At 43.4% G+C, this 22,500-nt stretch overlaps 1 protein-coding gene across 1 annotated transcript in view; it reads right to left on the bottom strand.

The window, feature by feature from the left end:
* pmepa1 (prostate transmembrane protein, androgen induced 1) overlaps positions 1-21,738 on the bottom strand; it is a 33,126-nt gene extending 11,388 nt beyond the window's left edge. Inside the window, exon 1 of the mRNA XM_084424942.1 lies at positions 21,393-21,738. Coding sequence (XP_084281068.1) covers positions 21,393-21,498 — 106 coding nt within the window. The 5' untranslated portion in view covers positions 21,499-21,738. The remainder of the gene's footprint in view (positions 1-21,392) is intronic.
* Positions 21,739-22,500: the final 762 nt, after the last annotated feature.

Below are 22,500 nucleotides of genomic sequence, written 5' to 3'. Positions count from 1 at the left end.
AGACGAGTGTGTTTATCAGACGAGTGTGTTTGGCAGGTGAGTGTGTTTGGCAGACGAGTGTGTTTATCAGACGAGTGTGTTTGGCAGGTGAGTGTGTTTGGCAGACGAGTGTGTTTATCAGACGAGTGTGTTTGGCAGGCGATTGTGTTTAGCAGACGAGTGTGTTTATCAGACGAGTGTGTTTGGCAGGCGAGTGTGTTTGGCAGGCGAGTGTGTTTGGCAGGCGAGTGTGTTTGGCAGACGAGTGTGTTTGGCAGACGAGTGTGTTTGGCAGGCGAGTGTGTTTGGCAGGCGAGTGTGTTTGGCAGGCGAGTGTGTTTGGCAGACGAGTGTGTGTTTAGCAGACAGGTGTGTGTTGCAGACGAGTGTGTTTGGCAGACGAGTGTGTTTATCAGACGAGTGTATTTATCAGACGAGTGTGTTTGGCAGGCGAGTGTATTTATCAGACGAGTGTGTTTGGCAGGCGAGTGTGTTTGGCAGGCGAGTGTGTTTAGCAGACGAGTGTATTTATCAGACGAGTGTATTTATCAGACGAGTGTGTTTGGCAGGCGAGTGTGTTTAGCAGACGAGTGTATTTATCAGACGAGTGTGTTTGGCAGGCGAGTGTGTTTGGCAGGCGAGTGTGTGTTTAGCAGACGAGTGTGTGTTTAGCAGACAGGCGTGTGTTGCAGACGAGTGTGTTTGGCAGACGAGTGTGTTTAGCAGACAGGCGTGTGTTGCAGACGAGTGTGTTTGGCAGACGAGTGTGTTTGGCAGACGAGTGTGTTTAGCAGACGAGTGTGTTTATCAGACGAGTGTGTTTGGCAGGCAGGCGTGTGTTTAGCAGACAGGCGTGTGTTGCAGACGAGTGTGTTTATCAGACGAGTGTGGCAGACAGGCGTGTGTTGCAGACGAGTGTGTTTGGCAGACGAGTGTGTTTGGCAGACGAGTGTGTTTGGCAGACGAGTGTGTTTGGCAGGCGAGTGTGTTTGGCAGACGAGTGTGTTTATCAGACGAGTGTGTTTGGCAGGCGAGTGTGTTTGGCAGGCGAGTGTGTTTGGCAGACGAGTGTGTTTGGCAGACGAGTGTGTGTTTAGCAGACAGGTGTGTGTTGCAGACGAGTGTGTTTGGCAGACGAGTGTGTTTGGCAGACGAGTGTGTTTAGCAGACGAGTGTGTGTTTAGCTGACGAGTGTGTTTAGCTGATGAGTGTGTTTGGCAGACGAGTGTGTTTAGCTGACGAGTGTGTTTGGCAGGCGAGTGTGTTTGGCAGACGAGTGTGTGTTTGGCAGACGAGTGTGTTTGGCAGACGAGTGTGTGTTTGGCAGATGAGTGTGTTTAGCTGATGAGTGTGTTTGGCAGATGAGTGTGTTTAGCTGATGAGTGTGTTTGGCAGACGAGTGTGTTTGGCAGACGAGTGTGTTTGGCAGGCGAGTGTGTTTATCAGACGAGTGTGTTTGGCAGACGAGTGTGTTTGGCAGACGAGTGTGTTTATCAGACGAGTGTGTTTGGCAGACGAGTGTGTTTATCAGAGAGTGTGTTTGGCAGACGAGTGTGTTTGGCAGGCGAGTGTGTTTATCAGACGAGTGTGTTTGGCAGGCGAGTGTGTTTGGCAGGCGAGTGTGTTTATCAGACGAGTGTGTTTGGCAGACGAGTGTGTTTATCAGAGAGTGTGTTTGGCAGACGAGTGTGTTTGGCAGACGAGTGTGTTTGGCAGGCGAGTGTGTTTATCAGACGAGTGTGTTTATCAGACGAGTGTGTTTGGCAGACGAGTGTGTTTATCAGACGAGTGTGTTTGGCAGGCGAGTGTGTTTGGCAGACGAGTGTGTTTATCAGACGAGTGTGTTTATCAGACGAGTGTGTTTGGCAGGCGAGTGTGTTTGGCAGGCGAGTGTGTTTGGCAGACGAGTGTGTTTGGCAGACGAGTGTGTTTGGCAGGCGAGTGTGTTTGGCAGGCGAGTGTGTTTGGCAGACGAGTGTGTTTATCAGACGAGTGTGTTTGGCAGACGAGTGTGTTTATCAGACGAGTGTGTTTGGCAGGCGAGTGTGTTTGGCAGACGAGTGTGTTTATCAGACGAGTGTGTTTGGCAGACGAGTGTGTTTATCAGACGAGTGTGTTTGGCAGACGAGTGTGTTTATCAGACGAGTGTGTTTGACAGGCGATTGTGTTTATCAGACGAGTGTGTTTATCAGACGAGTGTGTTTGGCAGGCGAGTGTGTTTGGCAGGCGAGTGTGTTTGGCAGACGAGTGTGTGTTTAGCAGACAGGTGTGTGTTGCAGACGAGTGTGTTTGGCAGACGAGTGTGTTTGGCAGGTGAGTGTGTTTGGCAGACGAGTGTGTGTTTAGCAGACAGGTGTGTGTTGCAGACGAGTGTGTTTGGCAGACGATTGTGTTTATCAGACGAGTGTATTTATCAGACGAGTGTGTTTGGCAGGCGAGTGTATTTATCAGACGAGTGTGTTTGGCAGGCGAGTGTGTTTATCAGACGAGTGTGTTTATCAGACGAGTGTGTTTGGCAGACGAGTGTGTTTGGCAGACGAGTGTGTTTGGCAGACGAGTGTGTTTGGCAGGCGAGTGTGTTTGGCAGACGAGTGTGTTTATCAGACGAGTGTGTTTGGCAGACGAGTGTGTTTATCAGACGAGTGTGTTTATCAGACGAGTGTGTTTGGCAGGTGAGTGTGTTTGGCAGACGAGTGTGTTTATCAGACGAGTGTGTTTGGCAGGCGATTGTGTTTAGCAGACGAGTGTGTTTATCAGACGAGTGTGTTTGGCAGGCGAGTGTGTTTGGCAGGCGAGTGTGTTTGGCAGGCGAGTGTGTTTGGCAGACGAGTGTGTTTATCAGACGAGTGTGTTTATCAGACGAGTGTGTTTGGCAGGCGATTGTGTTTAGCAGACGAGTGTGTTTGGCAGACGAGTGTGTTTGGCAGGCGAGTGTGTTTGGCAGGCGAGTGTGTTTGGCAGGCGAGTGTGTTTGGCAGACGAGTGTGTTTGGCAGACGAGTGTGTTTGGCAGGCGAGTGTGTTTGGCAGGCGAGTGTGTTTGGCAGGCGAGTGTGTTTGGCAGACGAGTGTGTGTTTAGCAGACAGGTGTGTGTTGCAGACGAGTGTGTTTGGCAGACGAGTGTGTTTATCAGACGAGTGTATTTATCAGACGAGTGTGTTTGGCAGGCGAGTGTGTTTGGCAGACGAGTGTGTTTATCAGACGAGTGTGTTTGGCAGGCGAGTGTGTTTGGCAGGCGAGTGTGTTTGGCAGACGAGTGTGTTTGGCAGACGAGTGTGTGTTTAGCAGACAGGTGTGTGTTGCAGACGAGTGTGTTTGGCAGACGAGTGTGTTTGGCAGACGAGTGTGTTTAGCAGACGAGTGTGTGTTTAGCTGACGAGTGTGTTTAGCTGATGAGTGTGTTTGGCAGACGAGTGTGTTTAGCTGACGAGTGTGTTTGGCAGGCGAGTGTGTTTGGCAGACGAGTGTGTGTTTGGCAGACGAGTGTGTTTGGCAGACGAGTGTGTGTTTGGCAGATGAGTGTGTTTAGCTGATGAGTGTGTTTGGCAGATGAGTGTGTTTAGCTGATGAGTGTGTTTGGCAGACGAGTGTGTTTGGCAGACGAGTGTGTTTGGCAGGCGAGTGTGTTTGGCAGACGAGTGTGTTTGGCAGACGAGTGTGTTTAGCAGACGAGACGAGTGTGTTTGGCAGACGAGTGTGTTTGGCAGACGAGTGTGTTTGGCAGACGAGTGTGTTTATCAGAGAGTGTGTTTGGCAGACGAGTGTGTTTAGCAGGCGAGACGAGTGTGTTTGTCAGACGAGTGTGTTTGTCAGACGAGTGTGTTTAGCAGACGAGTGTGTTTAGCAGACGAGACGAGTGTGTTTGGCAGACGAGTGTGTTTGGCTGACGAGTGTGTTTGGCAGGCGAGTGTGTTTGGCAGACGAGTGTGTTTGGCAGACGAGTGTGTTTGGCAGACGAGACGAGTGTGTTTAGCAGACGAGACGAGTGTGTTTAGCAGACGAGACGAGTGTGTTTGTCAGACGAGTGTGTTTGTCAGACGAGTGTGTTTGGCAGACGAGTGTGTTTAGCAGACGAGACGAGTGTGTTTAGCAGACGAGACGAGTGTGTTTAGCAGACGAGACGAGTGTGTTTGGCAGACGAGTGTGTTTGGCAGACGAGTGTGTTTAGCAGGCGAGACGAGTGTGTTTGTCAGACGAGTGTGTTTGTCAGACGAGTGTGTTTAGCAGACGAGTGTGTTTAGCAGACGAGACGAGTGTGTTTGGCAGACGAGTGTGTTTGGCTGACGAGTGTGTTTGGCAGGCGAGTGTGTTTGGCAGACGAGTGTGTTTGGCAGACGAGTGTGTTTGGCAGACGAGTGTGTTTGGCAGACGAGACGAGTGTGTTTAGCAGACGAGACGAGTGTGTTTGTCAGACGAGTGTGTTTGTCAGACGAGTGTGTTTGTCAGACGAGTGTGTTTGGCAGACGAGTGTGTTTGGCAGACGAGTGTGTTTGGCAGACGAGTGTGTTTGGCAGACGAGTGTGTTTAGCAGACGAGTGTGTTTTGCAGACGAGTGTGTTTGGCTGACGAGTGTGTTTGGCTGACGAGTGTGTTTGGCAGGCGAGTGTGTTTGGCAGACGAGTGTGTTTAGCAGACGAGTGTGTTTAGCAGACGAGTGTGTTTGGCAGACGAGTGTGTTTAGCAGACGAGTGTGTTTAGCAGACGAGTGTGTTTTGCAGACGAGTGTGTTTGGCTGACGAGTGTGTTTAGCTGACGAGTGTGTTTGGCAGGCGAGTGTGTTTGGCTGACGAGTGTGTTTGGCAGACGAGTGTGTTTGGCTGACGAGTGTGTTTAGCTGACGAGTGTGTTTGGCAGGCGAGTGTGTTTGGCAGACGAGTGTGTTTAGCTGACGAGTGTGTTTGGCAGGCGAGTGTGTTTGGCAGACGAGTGTGTTTAGCTGACGAGTGTGTTTGGCAGACGAGTGTGTTTGGCAGGCGAGTGTGTTTGGCAGACGAGTGTGTGTTTAGCAGACAGGCGTGTGTTGCAGACGAGTGTGTTTGGCAGGCGAGTGTGTGTTTAGCAGACAGGTGTGTGTTGCAGACGAGTGTGTTTGGCTGACGAGTGTGTTTGGCTGACGAGTGTGTTTTGCAGACGAGTGTGTTTGGCTGACGAGTGTGTTTAGCTGACGAGTGTGTTTGGCAGGCGAGTGTGTTTGGCAGACGAGTGTGTTTAGCTGACGAGTGTGTTTAGCTGACGAGTGTGTTTGGCTGACGAGTGTGTTTTGCAGACGAGTGTGTTTAGCTGACGAGTGTGTTTAGCTGACGAGTGTGTTTGGCTGACGAGTGTGTTTAGCAGACAGGTGTGTGTTTAGCAGACAGGTGTGTGTTGCAGACTAGTGTGTTTGGCAGGCGAGTGTGTTTGGCTGACGAGTGTGTTTTGCAGACGAGTGTGTTTGGCTGACGAGTGTGTTTAGCTGACGAGTGTGTTTGGCAGGCGAGTGTGTTTGGCAGACGAGTGTGTTTAGCTGACGAGTGTGTTTAGCTGACGAGTGTGTTTGGCTGACGAGTGTGTTTTGCAGACGAGTGTGTTTGGCTGACGAGTGTGTTTAGCAGACGAGTGTGTTTGGCAGACGAGTGTGTTTAGCTGACGAGTGTGTTTTGCAGACGAGTGTGTTTGGCAGACGAGTGTGTTTAGCTGACGAGTGTGTTTAGCTGACGAGTGTGTTTGGCTGACGAGTGTGTTTTGCAGACGAGTGTGTTTGGCTGACGAGTGTGTTTAGCAGACGAGTGTGTTTTGCAGACGAGTGTGTTTAGCTGACGAGTGTGTTTTGCAGACGAGTGTGTTTGGCAGACGAGTGTGTTTAGCTGACGAGTGTGTTTAGCTGACGAGTGTGTTTGGCTGACGAGTGTGTTTTGCAGACGAGTGTGTTTAGCTGACGAGTGTGTTTAGCTGACGAGTGTGTTTGGCTGACGAGTGTGTTTAGCTGACGAGTGTGTTTGGCAGGCGAGTGTGTTTGGCAGACGAGTGTGTGTTTAGCAGACAGGCGTGTGTTGCAGACGAGTGTGTTTGGCAGGCGAGTGTGTGTTTAGCAGACAGGTGTGTGTTGCAGACGAGTGTGTGTGTAGCAGGCGAGTGTGTGTGTTTGGCAGGCGAGTGTGTGTTTAGCAGACAGGTGTGTGTTGCAGATGAGTGTGTGTGTAGCAGGCGAGTGTGTGTGTTTGGCAGGCGAGTGTGTGTTTAGCAGACAGGTGTGTGTTGCAGATGAGTGTGTGTGTAGCAGGCGAGTGTGTGTGTTTGGTCTAGCGGCGGTCAGGTGAGCATTGAGGAATCAGTCTCAACACGCAGTGTTTGTTTGTCTAACGCCGTTCAAACACGCCCAGGGCGGGAAATGCGGTAAACAATGCAAACTATGCTTTAATGAGACTGACGGTTGAACTCCTGAAGAATAAAAAACTGAATCATTGTTCAGTAGAAGAGCTGCACGTTTATCTCAATTCAAACACACATTCCTATTTAAAACAGCTTCACAAACAGTGTTTTCAACCACAGCATCATTATTTCTGTTTCACAAACACTCAAATTATAACAGAAGTGCTGGAATAAATGCTTATAGTTCAGATGTAAACACTGATGTCTACAGTGAGACCAACATACAGTAAATCACCTTTAGAAAGTAATGTGACGCTTCAAATAAAGATTCTATCAATGACATTGTTTTATCAGTGTGTGAAACACTATTAAAACATGAATGGAATATGATGAACTTTCTAAAGAAAAAAAAGCTTGATTGTCCATGTCTCCGGAGTCGCGCAGCTCTGTTCAGCGGGATTATGAACGCGGTCATTTTGCATCGACACAAACAAATGAAAATAAGGGTCAGGATGCAAAAAAGTCAAAGTGAACAAATAAACAATCAGCGAACTGCAACGCATCAATCAAACCCCAATGAAAACGTGACCATTGGATGAAAACTACATGCAAAATGTGTGTGTGTGTGTTCGGCTGATTCCAGGTCTGAGTCTCTCAGTCGTGTGTGTGTGTGTGTGTGTGTGTGTGTGTGTGTGTGTGTGTGTGTGTGTGTGTTCGGCTGATTCCAGGTCTGAGTCTCTCAGTCGTGTGTGTGTGTGTGTGTGTGTGTGTGTGTGTGTGTGTGTGTGTGTGTGTGTGTGTGTGTGTGTGTGTGTGTTCGGCTGATTCCAGGTCTGAGTCTCTCAGTCGTGTGTGTGTGTGTGTGTGTGTGTGTGTGTGTGTTCGGCTGATTCCAGGTGCACCTTCTTTCCCGCGGGCAAAATAACATTCCAGATGAACGGCCTCTGGTTTCAGACGCTGGATAATCTCCGGCCTGGAATGATTCACACTCGTTCTGTTTCACAGGCGTTTATCAAAAACTGAACCTGAGATTTAACATCCTAAAACAGCAAGCGAACCCTGTCCACAAACACCTGTAAACTGAAGAAAACTGGTGTAGGATTTACTTTAAAGTCCCCCTGTGTTGAAAATCCAGCATTTAATGTAGTTTATGTGTCTATGTGGTGTTTTTAATAAGCTTTAAGACAAAGCATGTGTAAGTTCATAAGTCGACAGCATTGCTGAGTATTTCCTCCTTAAAACTGCAGTGAACCAAAGACAGTCTCAAACACACGCTTTGAAATCGCTGGTGTTTCTGACGTCACAAACTACCTTGTAACCAATCAGATCAACGTGTGATCGGCAACCAGTGGATCTCTGAGCTGAGCGAGTGAGTGGAGGCGGGGCTCATTTGCATATTCATAGAACCGCGTATACTAAATGAGGCGAGGGTGTCGAGTTACATTCAAGATATTTCAAGACCTAAAGAATTTTTTTTCAAGGAAAAAACATTGAAATATGTCATTTTGGTGATTAAAGACGAGTTTTAAGGGATACAATGATTGACTACAGGGACTTTAAAAAAAATGTTCACTCAGAAATGAAAATTGCACAATTTTATTTTAATTAAATTAAATGTGATATTTTGAAGTAGAAAGACTGACATTGTATTTTCTTGTGAAACATTCAATCTAAAGTAGTGCTGCACGATTAATCATATCGCAATCGCAATCGCGATGTCAAGCCTACGCGATTATATGACGCAAAATGCTGCGATTTTGTATCAAATAAACAAATTAGCGCTGTTAACGCAATTAACGCAGCATCTGTTAATTGTTGGCATCCTTTGGCTAGTGATCATGATCCCGCTCTTATTCATGCAAATGCTTTTAAACCATTCATGCGCGATAAGACAAAAATGAACGCGCTGCCTGTGAATGTCCCGACTGTGACACACAGAAAGACTCGCGCTAATATCGTGCGTGCGCACAAAACAGCCCAGAATACAGCTCTCTTTTCAGCTTGAACGAACAATAACACACACAATTATGCCAAAATGTCTTTTTGTCGAGTATCTTCATAACATAAGAGCAGTCTTATGATGAACGTGAAGAGTTGTGACTCGTGAGAGAGTGAGGCGTGTGAGATCCGCGTCTCTGACAGCAGCGGCTGCTCTTAAAGGGACAGTACACAGTAGCCACTGATTATATCTGTCGCTAAAGTTAATCAAAGAACAAAGGGAACAGAGAAAAACACTCACTGCTCTCGACTAAAGAACTTTTTTCTTTAGGCAGATTATCACTAATCTGTGTGTGCATTTATTTTCCTTGAGAACCAAGCAAGTCGACTCATGAAACCATTTGTTTATTATATCGCAATCGCAATATTGACCTCAATTATCGCAATATGACGTTTTCCCCAAATCGTGCAGCCCTAATCTAAAGCAAATCATCTTTATTTACACCTTTGAAAAATCATTCTTTAGTAAGACATTTCCAATGCTTCTAACCAGAACATCAGGTTAGCGCGCGTCTGTGAGCGAGACGTCTGGAATGTTCTGAGATAAGAGTCCGGAGGTTTCCTGATGTTTCCCAGCCGCTCGATACAGACACCTGGGACGGCAAGTACAAATGTGATAAAAATTGACCTGTTTCAAGGCCAAGATTAACTCACTCATCTGCAACTCGACCGAGACTCCAGTTAAACTCCCCCATGAATACACAACACTGTACGAGAACACACACACACACACACGGGATGTTGTGCGTCTGAAGCGCTTGAAAACTCTATCTTTTATCAGCTGTGTGTCTGCAGTCAGTTTCAGTATTATTCTAACCAGTGAAGGCACACACACACACACACACACACACACACACACACACACACACACACACACAACGCTACGTGTTTCCGTGTGTCTCTGGTGAATCCGTCATACCTGTCACCAACACACACAAATCTATTAATGTCATGTGACCACGACCAACCCATCTGACAGCAAGTTCCCGTCTGTGTTCTCAGACAAAACAAACACACAGCAGAACACACACTTCCCAGACTCGTTCTCAGACACACACGGATAAATGGAGCAAAGGTCACGGTTCACTCTGAGCACGACTGAGGGAAGGTGGAGGAGAACGAGAGGAAAACTACAGGAGATCATGAGTTTAACCACACACACACACACACACACACACACACACACACACACACACACACACACACACACACACACAGGCCTTTATTTCACTGGCTGGTCCTGCCTGTGACCTCTGACCTCTGCAACAGACACACACACAGCTGCAGTGTCTCATATGCTAAATGCTCATTTACATACATCTGAATTAAACTACGACAGTAATTAAGACTCAGATGAGACTGAGACTAAAGTGACCTCCAAAACACTCACACACACACACACACACACACACACACACACACACACACACACACACACACACACACACACAACGCTACGTGTTTCCGTGTGTCTCTGGTGAATCCGTCATACCTGTCACCAACACACACAAATCTATTAATGTCATGTGACCACGACCAACCCATCTGACAGCAAGTTCCCGTCTGTGTTCTCAGACAAAACAAACACACAGCAGAACACACACTTCCCAGACTCGTTCTCAGACACACACGGATAAATGGAGCAAAGGTCACGGTTCACTCTGAGCACGACTGAGGGAAGGTGGAGGAGAACGAGAGGAAAACTACAGGAGATCATGAGTTTAACCACACACACACACACACACACACACACACACACACACACACACACACACACACACACACACACACAGGCCTTTATTTCACTGGCTGGTCCTGCCTGTGACCTCTGACCTCTGCAACAGACACACACACAGCTGCAGTGTCTCATATGCTAAATGCTCATTTACATACATCTGAATTAAACTACGACAGTAATTAAGACTCAGATGAGACTGAGACTAAAGTGACCTCCAAAACACTCACACACACTCAAACACACACACACACACACACACACACACACACTACCCCAAAACCTACCCATCACACAAAAAAATAAATTTTTACATTTTCAAGAAAACACATTTTATTATGTTTATTAATCCAATTTTCAAGTTTTACTATCCTTGTGGGGACATTGCAGACACACACACACACACACACACACAGCGTTCATAACCGGAGCTGCTCACAGGAATACTGAAGAGAAGCGAGACAGAGAGCATGCTGGGAGAACGGACACGGACATGACATAACACATGACTAATGAAGTCAGATGTGTGTGTGTGTGTGTGTGTGTGTGTGTGTGTGTGTGTGTGTGTGTGTGTGTGTGTGTGTGTGTGTGAGACGGGGGTTGAGTCGGGCATTTCTATATTCCCACACACACACACACACACTCCATCTGCTCTTTCTGACTCCTGAAAGCGTCTCTCCGACAACAAAAGAGCCAAACTCCACACACACCTTCAACATCACATCATCTGCACTAACACACACTTCAACTTTCACAAGCTTGTGATCGGATTCAATTCTGATCTCGATTCGAGTCCATATCGATTCATTTGGATATAAATCAGGAGCAATCTCTCCGAGCTGAAGCTGGGAACTCTACAGGAACTCGTCAGTCGCTGAAACACTGATGGATGATTTCATGAGACATGATTGAGTTCAGGAAGTTGTTCTGAATCTTTCAACTTTCCTTCTGATGTTCATTGATGTTCATTTGCTGCTGTAACTAGTAGTGAAGAGGAGGAGATGATCGCTTCATCTGTCACACACACACACACACACACACACACACACACACACACACACTGACTGAGTTTACTGATGAAACTGACAGGATTTGAAACTGACACTTTGTTTATATCAGAAGTATGGAAGATTACTGTGATTATGGGATGGCAGGAGCGACAGATGTTTAGTGGAGTTGTTCATTCATCTAAAGATCCACTCCTGGGGTTTGAGAATCACTATCGGTTCATCATGTTCAACCCAGCCGGACTCCGTGATGAAACGGGCCGATCCGATCCCAGACAGATCCCAGTGTTTGGTTTCCGCTATCGCTCTGAGTGTCATCACACACACGCACGCACACACACACACACGCACACACACACACACACGCGTGCGTGCGTCTACACGCCTCGACCGTGTGTGTGGTTTGGATCAGGATCTGGTTACAGAAGATCATGAGAAACTGGTTTTCCCCCGTTCCCAGTCTTCTGTGGTTTTTCCCTTTCCTCTCTCTTCCTCGTACACACACACACACACACACACACACACACACACACACACACACACACACACATCACTGAGCGCTGGCTATTTTAGTCTGCATTAACAGTGTGAGTGTGTAAGTGAATAATGAAGTGTTGTGGTCCAGCTGAAGGAGATCTGGACGCTGGAGATCAGGACTGATGGAGGGTCGGCCTCTAGAGAGTAGAGCTGCACTATAGATCGAAAATATCGAAATATCGCAAACGTATATATCGATATGCATATCGCAGCGGCTTGCTATAACTGGGGTCATGAACTAAAGACAGAGAAACTCACTCACTCTCGGCTGAAGAACTTCTGGCGCTTTAATAAGAATCAGGATATATTTCATTCATACAGTGAAAACTAAGCAGTGTTTTATTTTACATTTGATTATTCAGTTTGTGTTGTTCAATAACCCTAATGTAGGATAACCTGACCCCTGACCCCTGACCCCCTGAGGTTTACACTGATGTTAGAATAACTCTTCTGGTATACAGTAAAACACTGATGTTCACTGGCAGAAGATATCGGACAAAATGTTCATATCGGTGCATCCCTGTGTGTGTGTGTGTGTGTGTGTGTGTGTGTGTGTGTGTGTGTGTGTGTGTGTGTGACAGATGAAGCGATCATCTCCTCCTCTTCACTACTAGTTACAGCAGCAAATGAACATCAGAAGGAAAGTCGAAAGATTCAGAACAACTTCCTGAACTCAATCATGTCTCATGAAATCATCCATCAGTGTTTCAGCCGTCAGTAAAACAGCGGAGAACAATAACCTCACACTCAATACACACACTCAGCAGAGACATAACCACACACTCAATACACACACTCAGCAGGCAGCAAGAATTTTGATAAAGATATGCATTATATTGAATATTCATTGCATTATTACTAAACCTGTTCTTCTATATTAATGTATGTTTGAATAATCAGAATTATGTCATCAAAAAGTTATTATTATAAAACACATTATAAAAACAGGCTTATGTAAATGTTTGTATACAAATCAGTAAATGTGCCCCTGTGCTATTACAGTGATGCCGGACTGACAGGGTTCCTGTGGAGTTACAGCTTTAGAGAGATTCTTTCCCTTCAGGAAAACTGATCAGCTGTTCCTGATATACGTCCAGATCAGCTCACATCCCAATCACACTAAATCAAGACTGAATCGAATCGAATCGAATGGAGAAACAGGAGAATGACAGACAGCTGGAGTCAGTGAGTGTCTCTCGCTCTACCGTACATGTCTCTCACACACACACACACACACACACACACACACACACACACACACACGTGTTCCTGTGCTGTGAGGAGAAGAACACACACACACACACACACACACACACACACGTGTTCCTGTGCTGTGAGGAGAAGAACACACACACACACACACACACACACACACACACACACACACGTGTTCCTGTGCTGTGAGGAGAAGAACACACACACACACACACACACACACACACACACGTGTTCCTGTGCTGTGAGGAGAAGAACACACACACACTCTGCTCACACACACTCTGCTTATTACACACACAGGGACGCACACACACTCTGCTTATAACACACACACTCTGCTTATTACACACACACTCTGCTCACACACACTCTGCTTATTACACACACAGGGACGCACACACACTCTGCTTATTACACACACACTCTGCTTATTACACACACAGCAGCACACACACTCTGCTTATTACACACACACTCTGCTCACACACACTCTGCTTATTACACACACAGGGATGCACACACACTCTGCTTATTACACACACACTCTGCTTATTACACACACAGCAGCACACACACTCTGCTTATTACACACACACTCTGCTCACACACACTCTGCTTATTACACACACAGGGATGCACACACACTCTGCTTATTACACACACACTCTGCTTATTACACACACAGGGATGCACACACACTCTGCTTATTACACACACACTCTGCTTATTACACACACACTCTGCTCACACACACTCTGCTTATTACACACACAGGGACGCACACACACTCTGCTTATTACACACACACTCTGCTTATTACACACACAGCAGCACACACTCTGCTTATTACACACACAGCAGCACACACACTCTGCTTATTACACACACACTCTGCTTATTACACACACACTCTGCTTATTACACACACAGCAGCACACACACTCTGCTTATTACACACACACTCTGCTTATTACACACACAGCAGCACACACACTCTGCTTATTACACACACAGCAGCACACACACTCTGCTTATTACACACACACTCTGCTTATTACACACACAGCAGCACACACACTCTGCTTATTACACACACAGCAGCACACACACTCTGCTTATTACACACACAGCAGCACACACACTCTGCTTATTACACACACAGCAGCACACACACTCTGCTTATTACACACACAGCAGCACACACACTCTGCTTATTACACACACACTCTGCTTATTACACACACACTCTGCTTATTACACACACAGCAGCACACACACTCTGCTTATTACACACACAGCAGCACACACACTCTGCTTATTACACACACACTCTGCTTATTACACACACACTCTGCTTATTACACACACACTCTGCTTATTACACACACAGCAGCACACACACTCTGCTTATTACACACACACTCTGCTTATTACACACACACTCTGCTTATTACACACACAGCAGCACACACACTCTGCTTATTACACACACAGCAGCACACACACTCTGCTTATTACACACACACTCTGCTTATTACACACACAGCAGCACACACACTCTGCTTATTACACACACAGCAGCACACACACTCTGCTTATTACACACACAGCAGCACACACACTCTGCTTATTACACACACAGCAGCACACACACTCTGCTTATTACACACACAGCAGCACACACACTCTGCTTATTACACACACAGCAGCACACACACTCTGCTTATTACACACACAGCAGCACACACACTCTGCTTATTACACACACAGCAGCACACACACTCTGCTTATTACACACACAGCAGCACACACACTCTGCTTATTACACACACAAGGACGCACACACACTCTGCTTATTACACACACACTCTGCTTATTACACACACACTCTGCTTATTACACACACACTCTGCTTATTACACACACACTCTGCTTATTACACACACAGGGATGCACAGCAACACACAAACATGCCAAATATTTAAAATAAAATGATTACAAAGTATAAGATTATTATTGTGTCCATAAAGATATGGTGAATCCGGCGTGTCCTGTAGACAAAGAGTATAGAAGCCCAAGAGGCGAAACTCAATAGAACGCTCCATAGCAACAGTTGCCCCCATGACGTGACGGCGCGGCCGCCATTATGGACTGAAAACTGAAGGAAAACGCCGAAAAATAATGGGAGTCAATGGCACTGAAAAACTTGACATAACAAAAACTTAACATAACTTAATTTTTTCTGGCCGTCATATCTAAATATGAAAACAATTTAAAATACATTAATGAGGATGACCGACGTTAAATGACGTTAAATGACAGAAAATATTCGTCTATGTGTTGGTTATGCATGGCCTAATTACCCTTAGGAAAATAGTATTTTTGGGACAAAATATTACTATAGAAGTACTATAAGACTACTATAGAAATACTATAGCGGCTCTAGGATATTATAGAGGTATTACAGAACATAACATAGGCTACTTCTGTGATGTTCTGTAATACCTCTATAATATTTTAAAGCTGCTATAGTATTTATATAGTAGTCTTATCGTACTTCTGTAGTATGTCCCAAATTACTATAGTATTCCTATAAGATTACTATAATAATTTGTCCCAAAATACTATAAGATTCCTATACTTTTTAGTAAGGGTATGTCCCCCACTGAATCGGCTTCATTAGCCTATACGGTTTGCAAAGATACAATTATAAAATTACTGCAAAACTTGAATCTATCAATATTTATGTTCTATTATGCATTTTCCTTGTTATATGACTAACAGAAATTCATGAAATAATATAGGCTAGGCTATAGGCAGACACACAGTAATTAGATATAAGTAATAAGATATGTAGGCCTATTCAATGTTGATTTTGAAATTAGTGAACATCACCATATATATGATTTGAAAAAAATTATAAATTATAAATGAACATTTCTAAAGACAGTTAATATTTTACATAGAATATCACAAAAATATTAACAACTTGTTTTTTCAACATCTTCAGTGAAAGTGCACACAGTGAACGTTTCAATGGCAAGAAAAAAACAATCTATGAATGTCCTATTACAGGCGGAAAGGTACAAAAAAGATGTGCAATCTAACAAGTGCACACATGAACTATAAACACCTACTAAAATGGATTTTTCCATTGACTGGCGCTAACGATTTCAGCAGCTTTCAGTCCATAATGGCGGACGCGCCTCCGCAGCGCCATCTACAGACTGTTACCCATAACACAACAGAGTTTCGCCTCTTGGGCTTCTATACTCTTTGCTGTAGATGGTCTGCTAGCGCACTTTGACCTCGCGCACGAGCAGATCCGTTAGCGCTCTGGAGACGCGTTCAGTCTTTCCACTATCAGATTCTGTCATGTAAACAGCGAATCCGCCATGGGCACGAGCGCAACTGGCGTTTAAAGGGAATGGGAGACGAGACTCTGATTGGTTTATTTCACGTAAATCCCAAAACACACCCATTACTCATTAAGAGAATAGAGATAAAACACACCCATTACTCATTAAGAGAATAGAGATAAAACACACCCATTACTCATTAAGAGAATAGAGATAAAACACACCCATTACTCATTAAGAGAATAGAGATAAAACACACCCCTTACTCATTAAGAGAATAGAGATAAAACACACCCCTTACTCATTAAGAGAATAGAGATAAAACACACCCATTACTCATTAAGAGAATAGAGATAAAACACACCCATTACTCATTAAGAGAATAGAGATAAAACACACCCCTTACTCATTAAGAGAATAGAGATAAAACACACCCCTTACTCATTAAGAGAATAGAGATAAAACACACCCATTACTCATTAAGAGAATAGAGATAAAACACACCCATTACTCATTAAGAGAATAGAGACAGCCCTTTTAGACCAGCGCCGGGAGCGCCGACCATTTTTCCCATCGTAAAACTAGCAAAAGTGGATTCGGAAGTGAACCTGCGCTTTAGACCATGAGCTTAGATCGTTAAAATGAGGCCCTAAAGGTGTAACGATCCCCTCGTGTCACGATTCGACACACATCACGATACTGAACTCACGAGACCATATTACTGCCATACTCCAAGACACATGATAAAAGGTTAACAAAAAATATACTGTTGATTAAAATAGAATTTTAATGTAGTTTATGTGTCTATGTGGTGTTAATCTGCTTTAAGACAAAGCATGTGTAAGTTCATAAGTCGACACCATTGCTGAGTATTTCCTCCTTAAAACTGCAGTGAACCAAAGACAGTCTCAAACACACACTTTGAAATCGCTGGTGTTTCTGACGTCACAAACTACCTTGTAACCAATCAGATCAACGTGTGATCGTCAACCAGTGGATCTCTGAGCTGAGTGAGGGAGTGGAGGCGGGGCTCATTTGCATATTCATAGAGCCGCGAATACTAAATGAGGCGAGGGTGTCGAGTTACACTCAAGATATTTTAAGATATGAAGAATTTTTTTAAAGGAAAAAACGTTTAAATATGTAATTCTGGTGATTAAAGACGAGTTTTAAGGGATAAAATGATTTACTACAGGGGGACTTTAATAATCACTCTATAATTATTCACACCAAAACTATAACGATAAGGACACCAGCTGGTGAAAAATAAAAACATTGACAGTCAATGTCAACCCAGCTCGGAAAAATGTTCTGAAAATGTTTACGAAGTTATGAAAACGTTCCTTCTGAATGTTAAAAACATCCCGTTTTTCTTGTTTATGCAAAACATTAAGGAAAGATTCCAAACATTATGAGAGCGTTACTCCTCAATGTTCTGAAACAAGCAGAAACATTTAAAAAACATGAAACATTTCGGGAAAAAACGCTCCATGAACGATGTGCAAATAATGTTTTTGTGCTGATGTTTAGAGAACATTATTAAAGTCCAGAACGTTCGATTAACGTCACTTGAAGAACATTTGTTCATCGCTCTGACAGAACATTCCCTGTTTCCCAAAAACTTTCTCAATCAAGAGAATTTCTTGTTGCTTAAAGAAAATAAAGCCCTTTTTAAGACCATTAAGGTTGATTTGCATTATTGTGGTGATTAAACCGTTTCCACACTGTAATGCAGAGTCTGAGATGTAAACCAGCTTATATTAAAAGGCAGAGCAATGATGAACACGTTTCAAATAACACCATTTCGTTGAGCATGAGACGCAGGGTTTAGCCGTGTCTAAAGTTAATGCAAAACATCTTAATCATGATCCTAAAAACAGGCTTCGCTTTATGCATTTCAATTTAAGTGTATTTGCACTGCGAGTTCATTATGTGGTTAGCAAAGGTCATGTTGATTACAGCTTGTGCTCACGATATACAATCACATGCGAAAGTTTTGTGTTTTCTTTGTGCTGACATTTCTATTCGTCAGTGTGTGTTGAACTTTCTTTGATGTTGAAGTGATTCAGAGATGGACGTACATCTGATGGAGAGTGACGTACGTCTATCGCTCAATCTCTCTATCTCTGCGGCTTCTGTGATCGTGAAGGAAGCCAGCGAGAGCTCACACTCTTTCTGTCCGGCTTGTGTTTCCAAGAATGGAAAGAACTGAGTCTCATGAGTCCCTCACCGTAACACACACACACACACACACACACACACACACACACACACACACACACACACACACACACACACACACACTCAGACCAAAGTATTCAGACACCAGATATCAATTTTTATATGTTTTACACTAGTGTGTGCAGGACACTATAGTTCATTAATGCAGAATAAAGTAAACTGTGACATATTATACCCAAAAACTCTTCATACAGGGACTACCAGTAAAAATTATACAAATTTGTGACCAAAAATTATGTTTTCTAAAGTGTTTTTTCTTTAACCCATTAACTGTCACCCCCCTTTCTGAGAATGGATATTAAAATGCACTATTCACACTTAAATGGTTGTAATTCAAGAATGCTTTGGTCTTGTTTTAAAGACAACACTCAGCAGATTATTACTGAAGTGAAAGCACGTTTCCAAGTTATGGAAGTTTAAATTTACAGCAAATGTAAGATACTGTACTTCATATTTTTTTCTTTTATATAAAATATATATATTTTACTATAAAATTAAAGCCATATATCTAACCAAGTTGTGTTCCAAATTTGAAGTCGATATCACAAAAAATGAAGTTCCCATGAGATTTTGTTTAGGCGTAATACCAGAAATAGCCACCGGGTGACACACATTCCACTGAATTTAATTGTATGCATTCTGCCATAACAAATTAATAAAGTTCTGTCCAAATATCACTTCTGTCACAAAATATGGAACCTTGAGACTCAGACCTTTCTGACAATATGTTTTTTGTCAAGATTAGAAAAGGTTTTGATCATAAATTATGAAACATGATGACACCAAAAAGGGGAGGAGCCTGATCAAATGCTTGCTAATGCTCTTTTTACACACAGACTGAACACAATGAAGCATTGCTTGGTGATTGGTTGAGCTAAACTGGTATTATCTAATTGTGTAGTTAAATTTAAAAGCTGACAGATATTCAACATAATTCATGTGTGAGTCAGAAGGACGGACAAAACCAGTCAGATATCAACTGAGTTCTGCTCATATTTTATCACCATTTTCTAAACTATAATGAATAAACTGTGATACTGTGAGACATGTTGAAGATGTCTGAATGAACTTTGGTTTGACTGTAAATATTGAACCAGCATAATTCCTGTGATCTGAAACACACAAACCTTCCATCCTTCAAAACAACAATCAACAAACATTCATTCTTGTGGCCTTTTCTGCAAAATGTGCAAACGGTTGGAGATCCTCAGACTGAACAAAATATAAATAACTAAACCCTTCCCTCGCCGCCCACACCGAATCCTGACGGGTTTCCGACTGAACCGGCTCGACCAACTTCACTTTCATTTCCAGAGAACATCCTCAGATCAGGCGTGACGAGCCTCTGTCTAGACAAACAAGCCAAGAAATACCAGGAACATTATATTTACCGGAAGAGATAACGGAGACGCCTGAAGTCCCACCTCGGAATTCTCTGCAAATCTCTTTCCCATAACAGTGACATTAGTCTTCCCAACACAAGCTCATATCACCTTCTTATTTGCTCAGCTTTTCTTTTACAAAAGATTGTTTGGAAACTGCAGACAGATTTTGCAAGACGGTTAATCAAAGAGAATGTGTGTGTGTGTGTGTGTGTGTGCTGGACAACAGGGGGCCGACGTCTGAACAATGAGTTAGTCACTACAAATTAAGTATTAGTCGGGCGACTCCCAGCTGAGGATTGTGGGCAGACAGAACGTCACACCACATCCGTTCTGATAAACACGGATCAGAACATCATGACAGAGCGCTTATGGAAATCTGCACATCTGACATCATTATCATGTGCATAAAGAAACTGTGCAGACTTTCAATTACAGCATTACAAAACACACTATTTTTATGTTTCTGAAAGAGTCTCTTCTGCTCACCAAGGCTGCGTTTATTGGATCAAAAATACAGTAAAATTGTGAAATATTATTATAATGTAAATCATCTGTTTTCTATGTGAATATATAGTAAAATATAATATATTCCTGTGATCAAAGCTGAATTTATTTCATTAAAAATACAGCAAAAATCACAAAATATTATGATAATGTAAAACCGCTGTTTTCTATGTGAATATATAGTAAAATATAATATATTCCTGCGATCAAAGCTGAATTTTCAGCATCATTACTCCAGTCTTCAGTGTCACATGATCCTTCACAAATCATTATTTAAATTGACGGTAAAGATTTGTATTGTTATTTTGAATAGATGCTGTACTTTTTAACTTTTTATTCCGAAGAATCCTGAAAAAAAGTATCACAGGTTCCACAAAAATCTATATTAAGCAGCACAAGTGTTTCCAACACTGATCATAACTCATCATATTAGAGTGATTTGTGAAGGGTCATGTGACACTGAATAATGATGAGTAATGATGCTGAAAATTCAGCTTTGATCACAGGAATAAACTACACTTTACTATATATTCACATAGAAAACAGATGATTTACATTATAATAATATTTCACTGTTTTCACTGTATTTTGATATTTTTGATCAAATAAACGCAGCATTGGTGAGCAGAAGAGACTCTTTCAGAAACATTAAAAATAGTAATGTTTCCAAACTTCTGACCAGTATAGAGAGAGAGAGAGAGAGAGAGAGAGAGAGAGAGAGAGAGATTATCATGTTATTAGTTATGAAAGGGAACCTCATATTTAGGAGTCCGTGGCTTCAGAAAGATTGATGATATAATGTGCTGATGATTATAGACTGTCACTGACCGCTTCACACACTAACAGGATCCTTCCGCGACATAAACTAGTCCCCGTCAAAACTTTCAGAGGAGTTTATCTGACTCGTTATCTCACAAAAGATGAGTTTAAACACCCGAAGAACAACACAAACACACTGCGGGCTTGTATGGATGCGAGATGATTCGGTTCGAGCGGAACTAGTTTAATTCGACTCGGTTCGCTCGGCGGGTTTCGCGAAGTAACGTTACGTCAGGGAAAACAGAGAGAAACTGATACTCACTGATCGCCATACTCTGGAATGAAGTGGATCTCTTGCAGTTACATGTACAGGAGACATTGGTGTGTGTGTCGGCGGTTCCGTTCATCAGACCCATGAAGCTGAACATCGGGAAAAATAATCTCACGGGGATCGACGTGGAAAAAACAGGGGATTCACCGCCGCGCGCTGTCGAATAAAAACATTGACGCAGGGTTTTTCCCTTCCTTCTTCCCGGTAGATCTGAGGGCTTTTGTCACGGCTTTCCTTCAGCCGGTTCCCCCCTCCCGGTCCCGGTGTCTGGTCTCTGTATTCCTCCAGTATTCCCGGTGTTATTCCCAGACGGTTTGTACTACTTTCTTTCCCAGCCGTCTGAGCTCCTCATTCAAGTCCAAGTTGGCTGGGAACCCGCGAGGGGGCGGGGCTAGCGCGCAGGGGGCGGGGCCTCGAGGCAGACAGCATGACGTCACTGCCAGACTTGGCCTTTGACTGAGTGCATGAGCCAGTTCTGCGTTTAGATGCCATTGATCTCTCAGAGATAGGACATGCAACAACACAACACACATGATCGCAAGATGTTTCACATGAAAAGAAAGTTCAGTTAGGCTATACTTGGGTTCCTCTGTGACGGATATAGATATTACATTTACATTTAATCATTTAGCAGACGCTTTTTATCCAAAGCGACTTACAAATGAGGACAATAGAAGCAGTGAAACTATCAATAGTGTAAGTGCTATGACCCTTCCCAGTGTAGTCTAACTCAGTACACGTAAAAACAAAACACATATACACATTTTTTAATAGATATAGAAGAGAAAAGAAGAGAAAATGTTAGTATTAATGGATCAAGTGTTGCCGAAAAAGACGAGCAAGATATTATCCAGCAATCTTAAGGGAATCCACTTTAAAATCCTGTTCATTCCTACATTTTTAAATATTATGACATTAATAAGACATGCTCTTTTTATGGTCTTTTGAAATAAATGATAGTAAAAACATGTATTTTATTGTCAATTATTCAGATCTACATTAGTAAACCACTCTTTTGTTCTCAGAGATGTTATTTAATATCATGAAAACAGAACATTTATCTCCTGAATATGCGGCAACTTCATTATATTGTACAGTT

Source organism: Rutilus rutilus, assembly GCF_951802725.1.
Source record: "Rutilus rutilus genome assembly, chromosome: 12".
Taxonomy (NCBI): Eukaryota; Metazoa; Chordata; class Actinopteri; order Cypriniformes; family Leuciscidae; genus Rutilus; species Rutilus rutilus.
The sequence above is the reverse complement of the archived record's forward strand: the minus strand, read 5'-3'. Positions and strand labels throughout refer to the sequence as shown.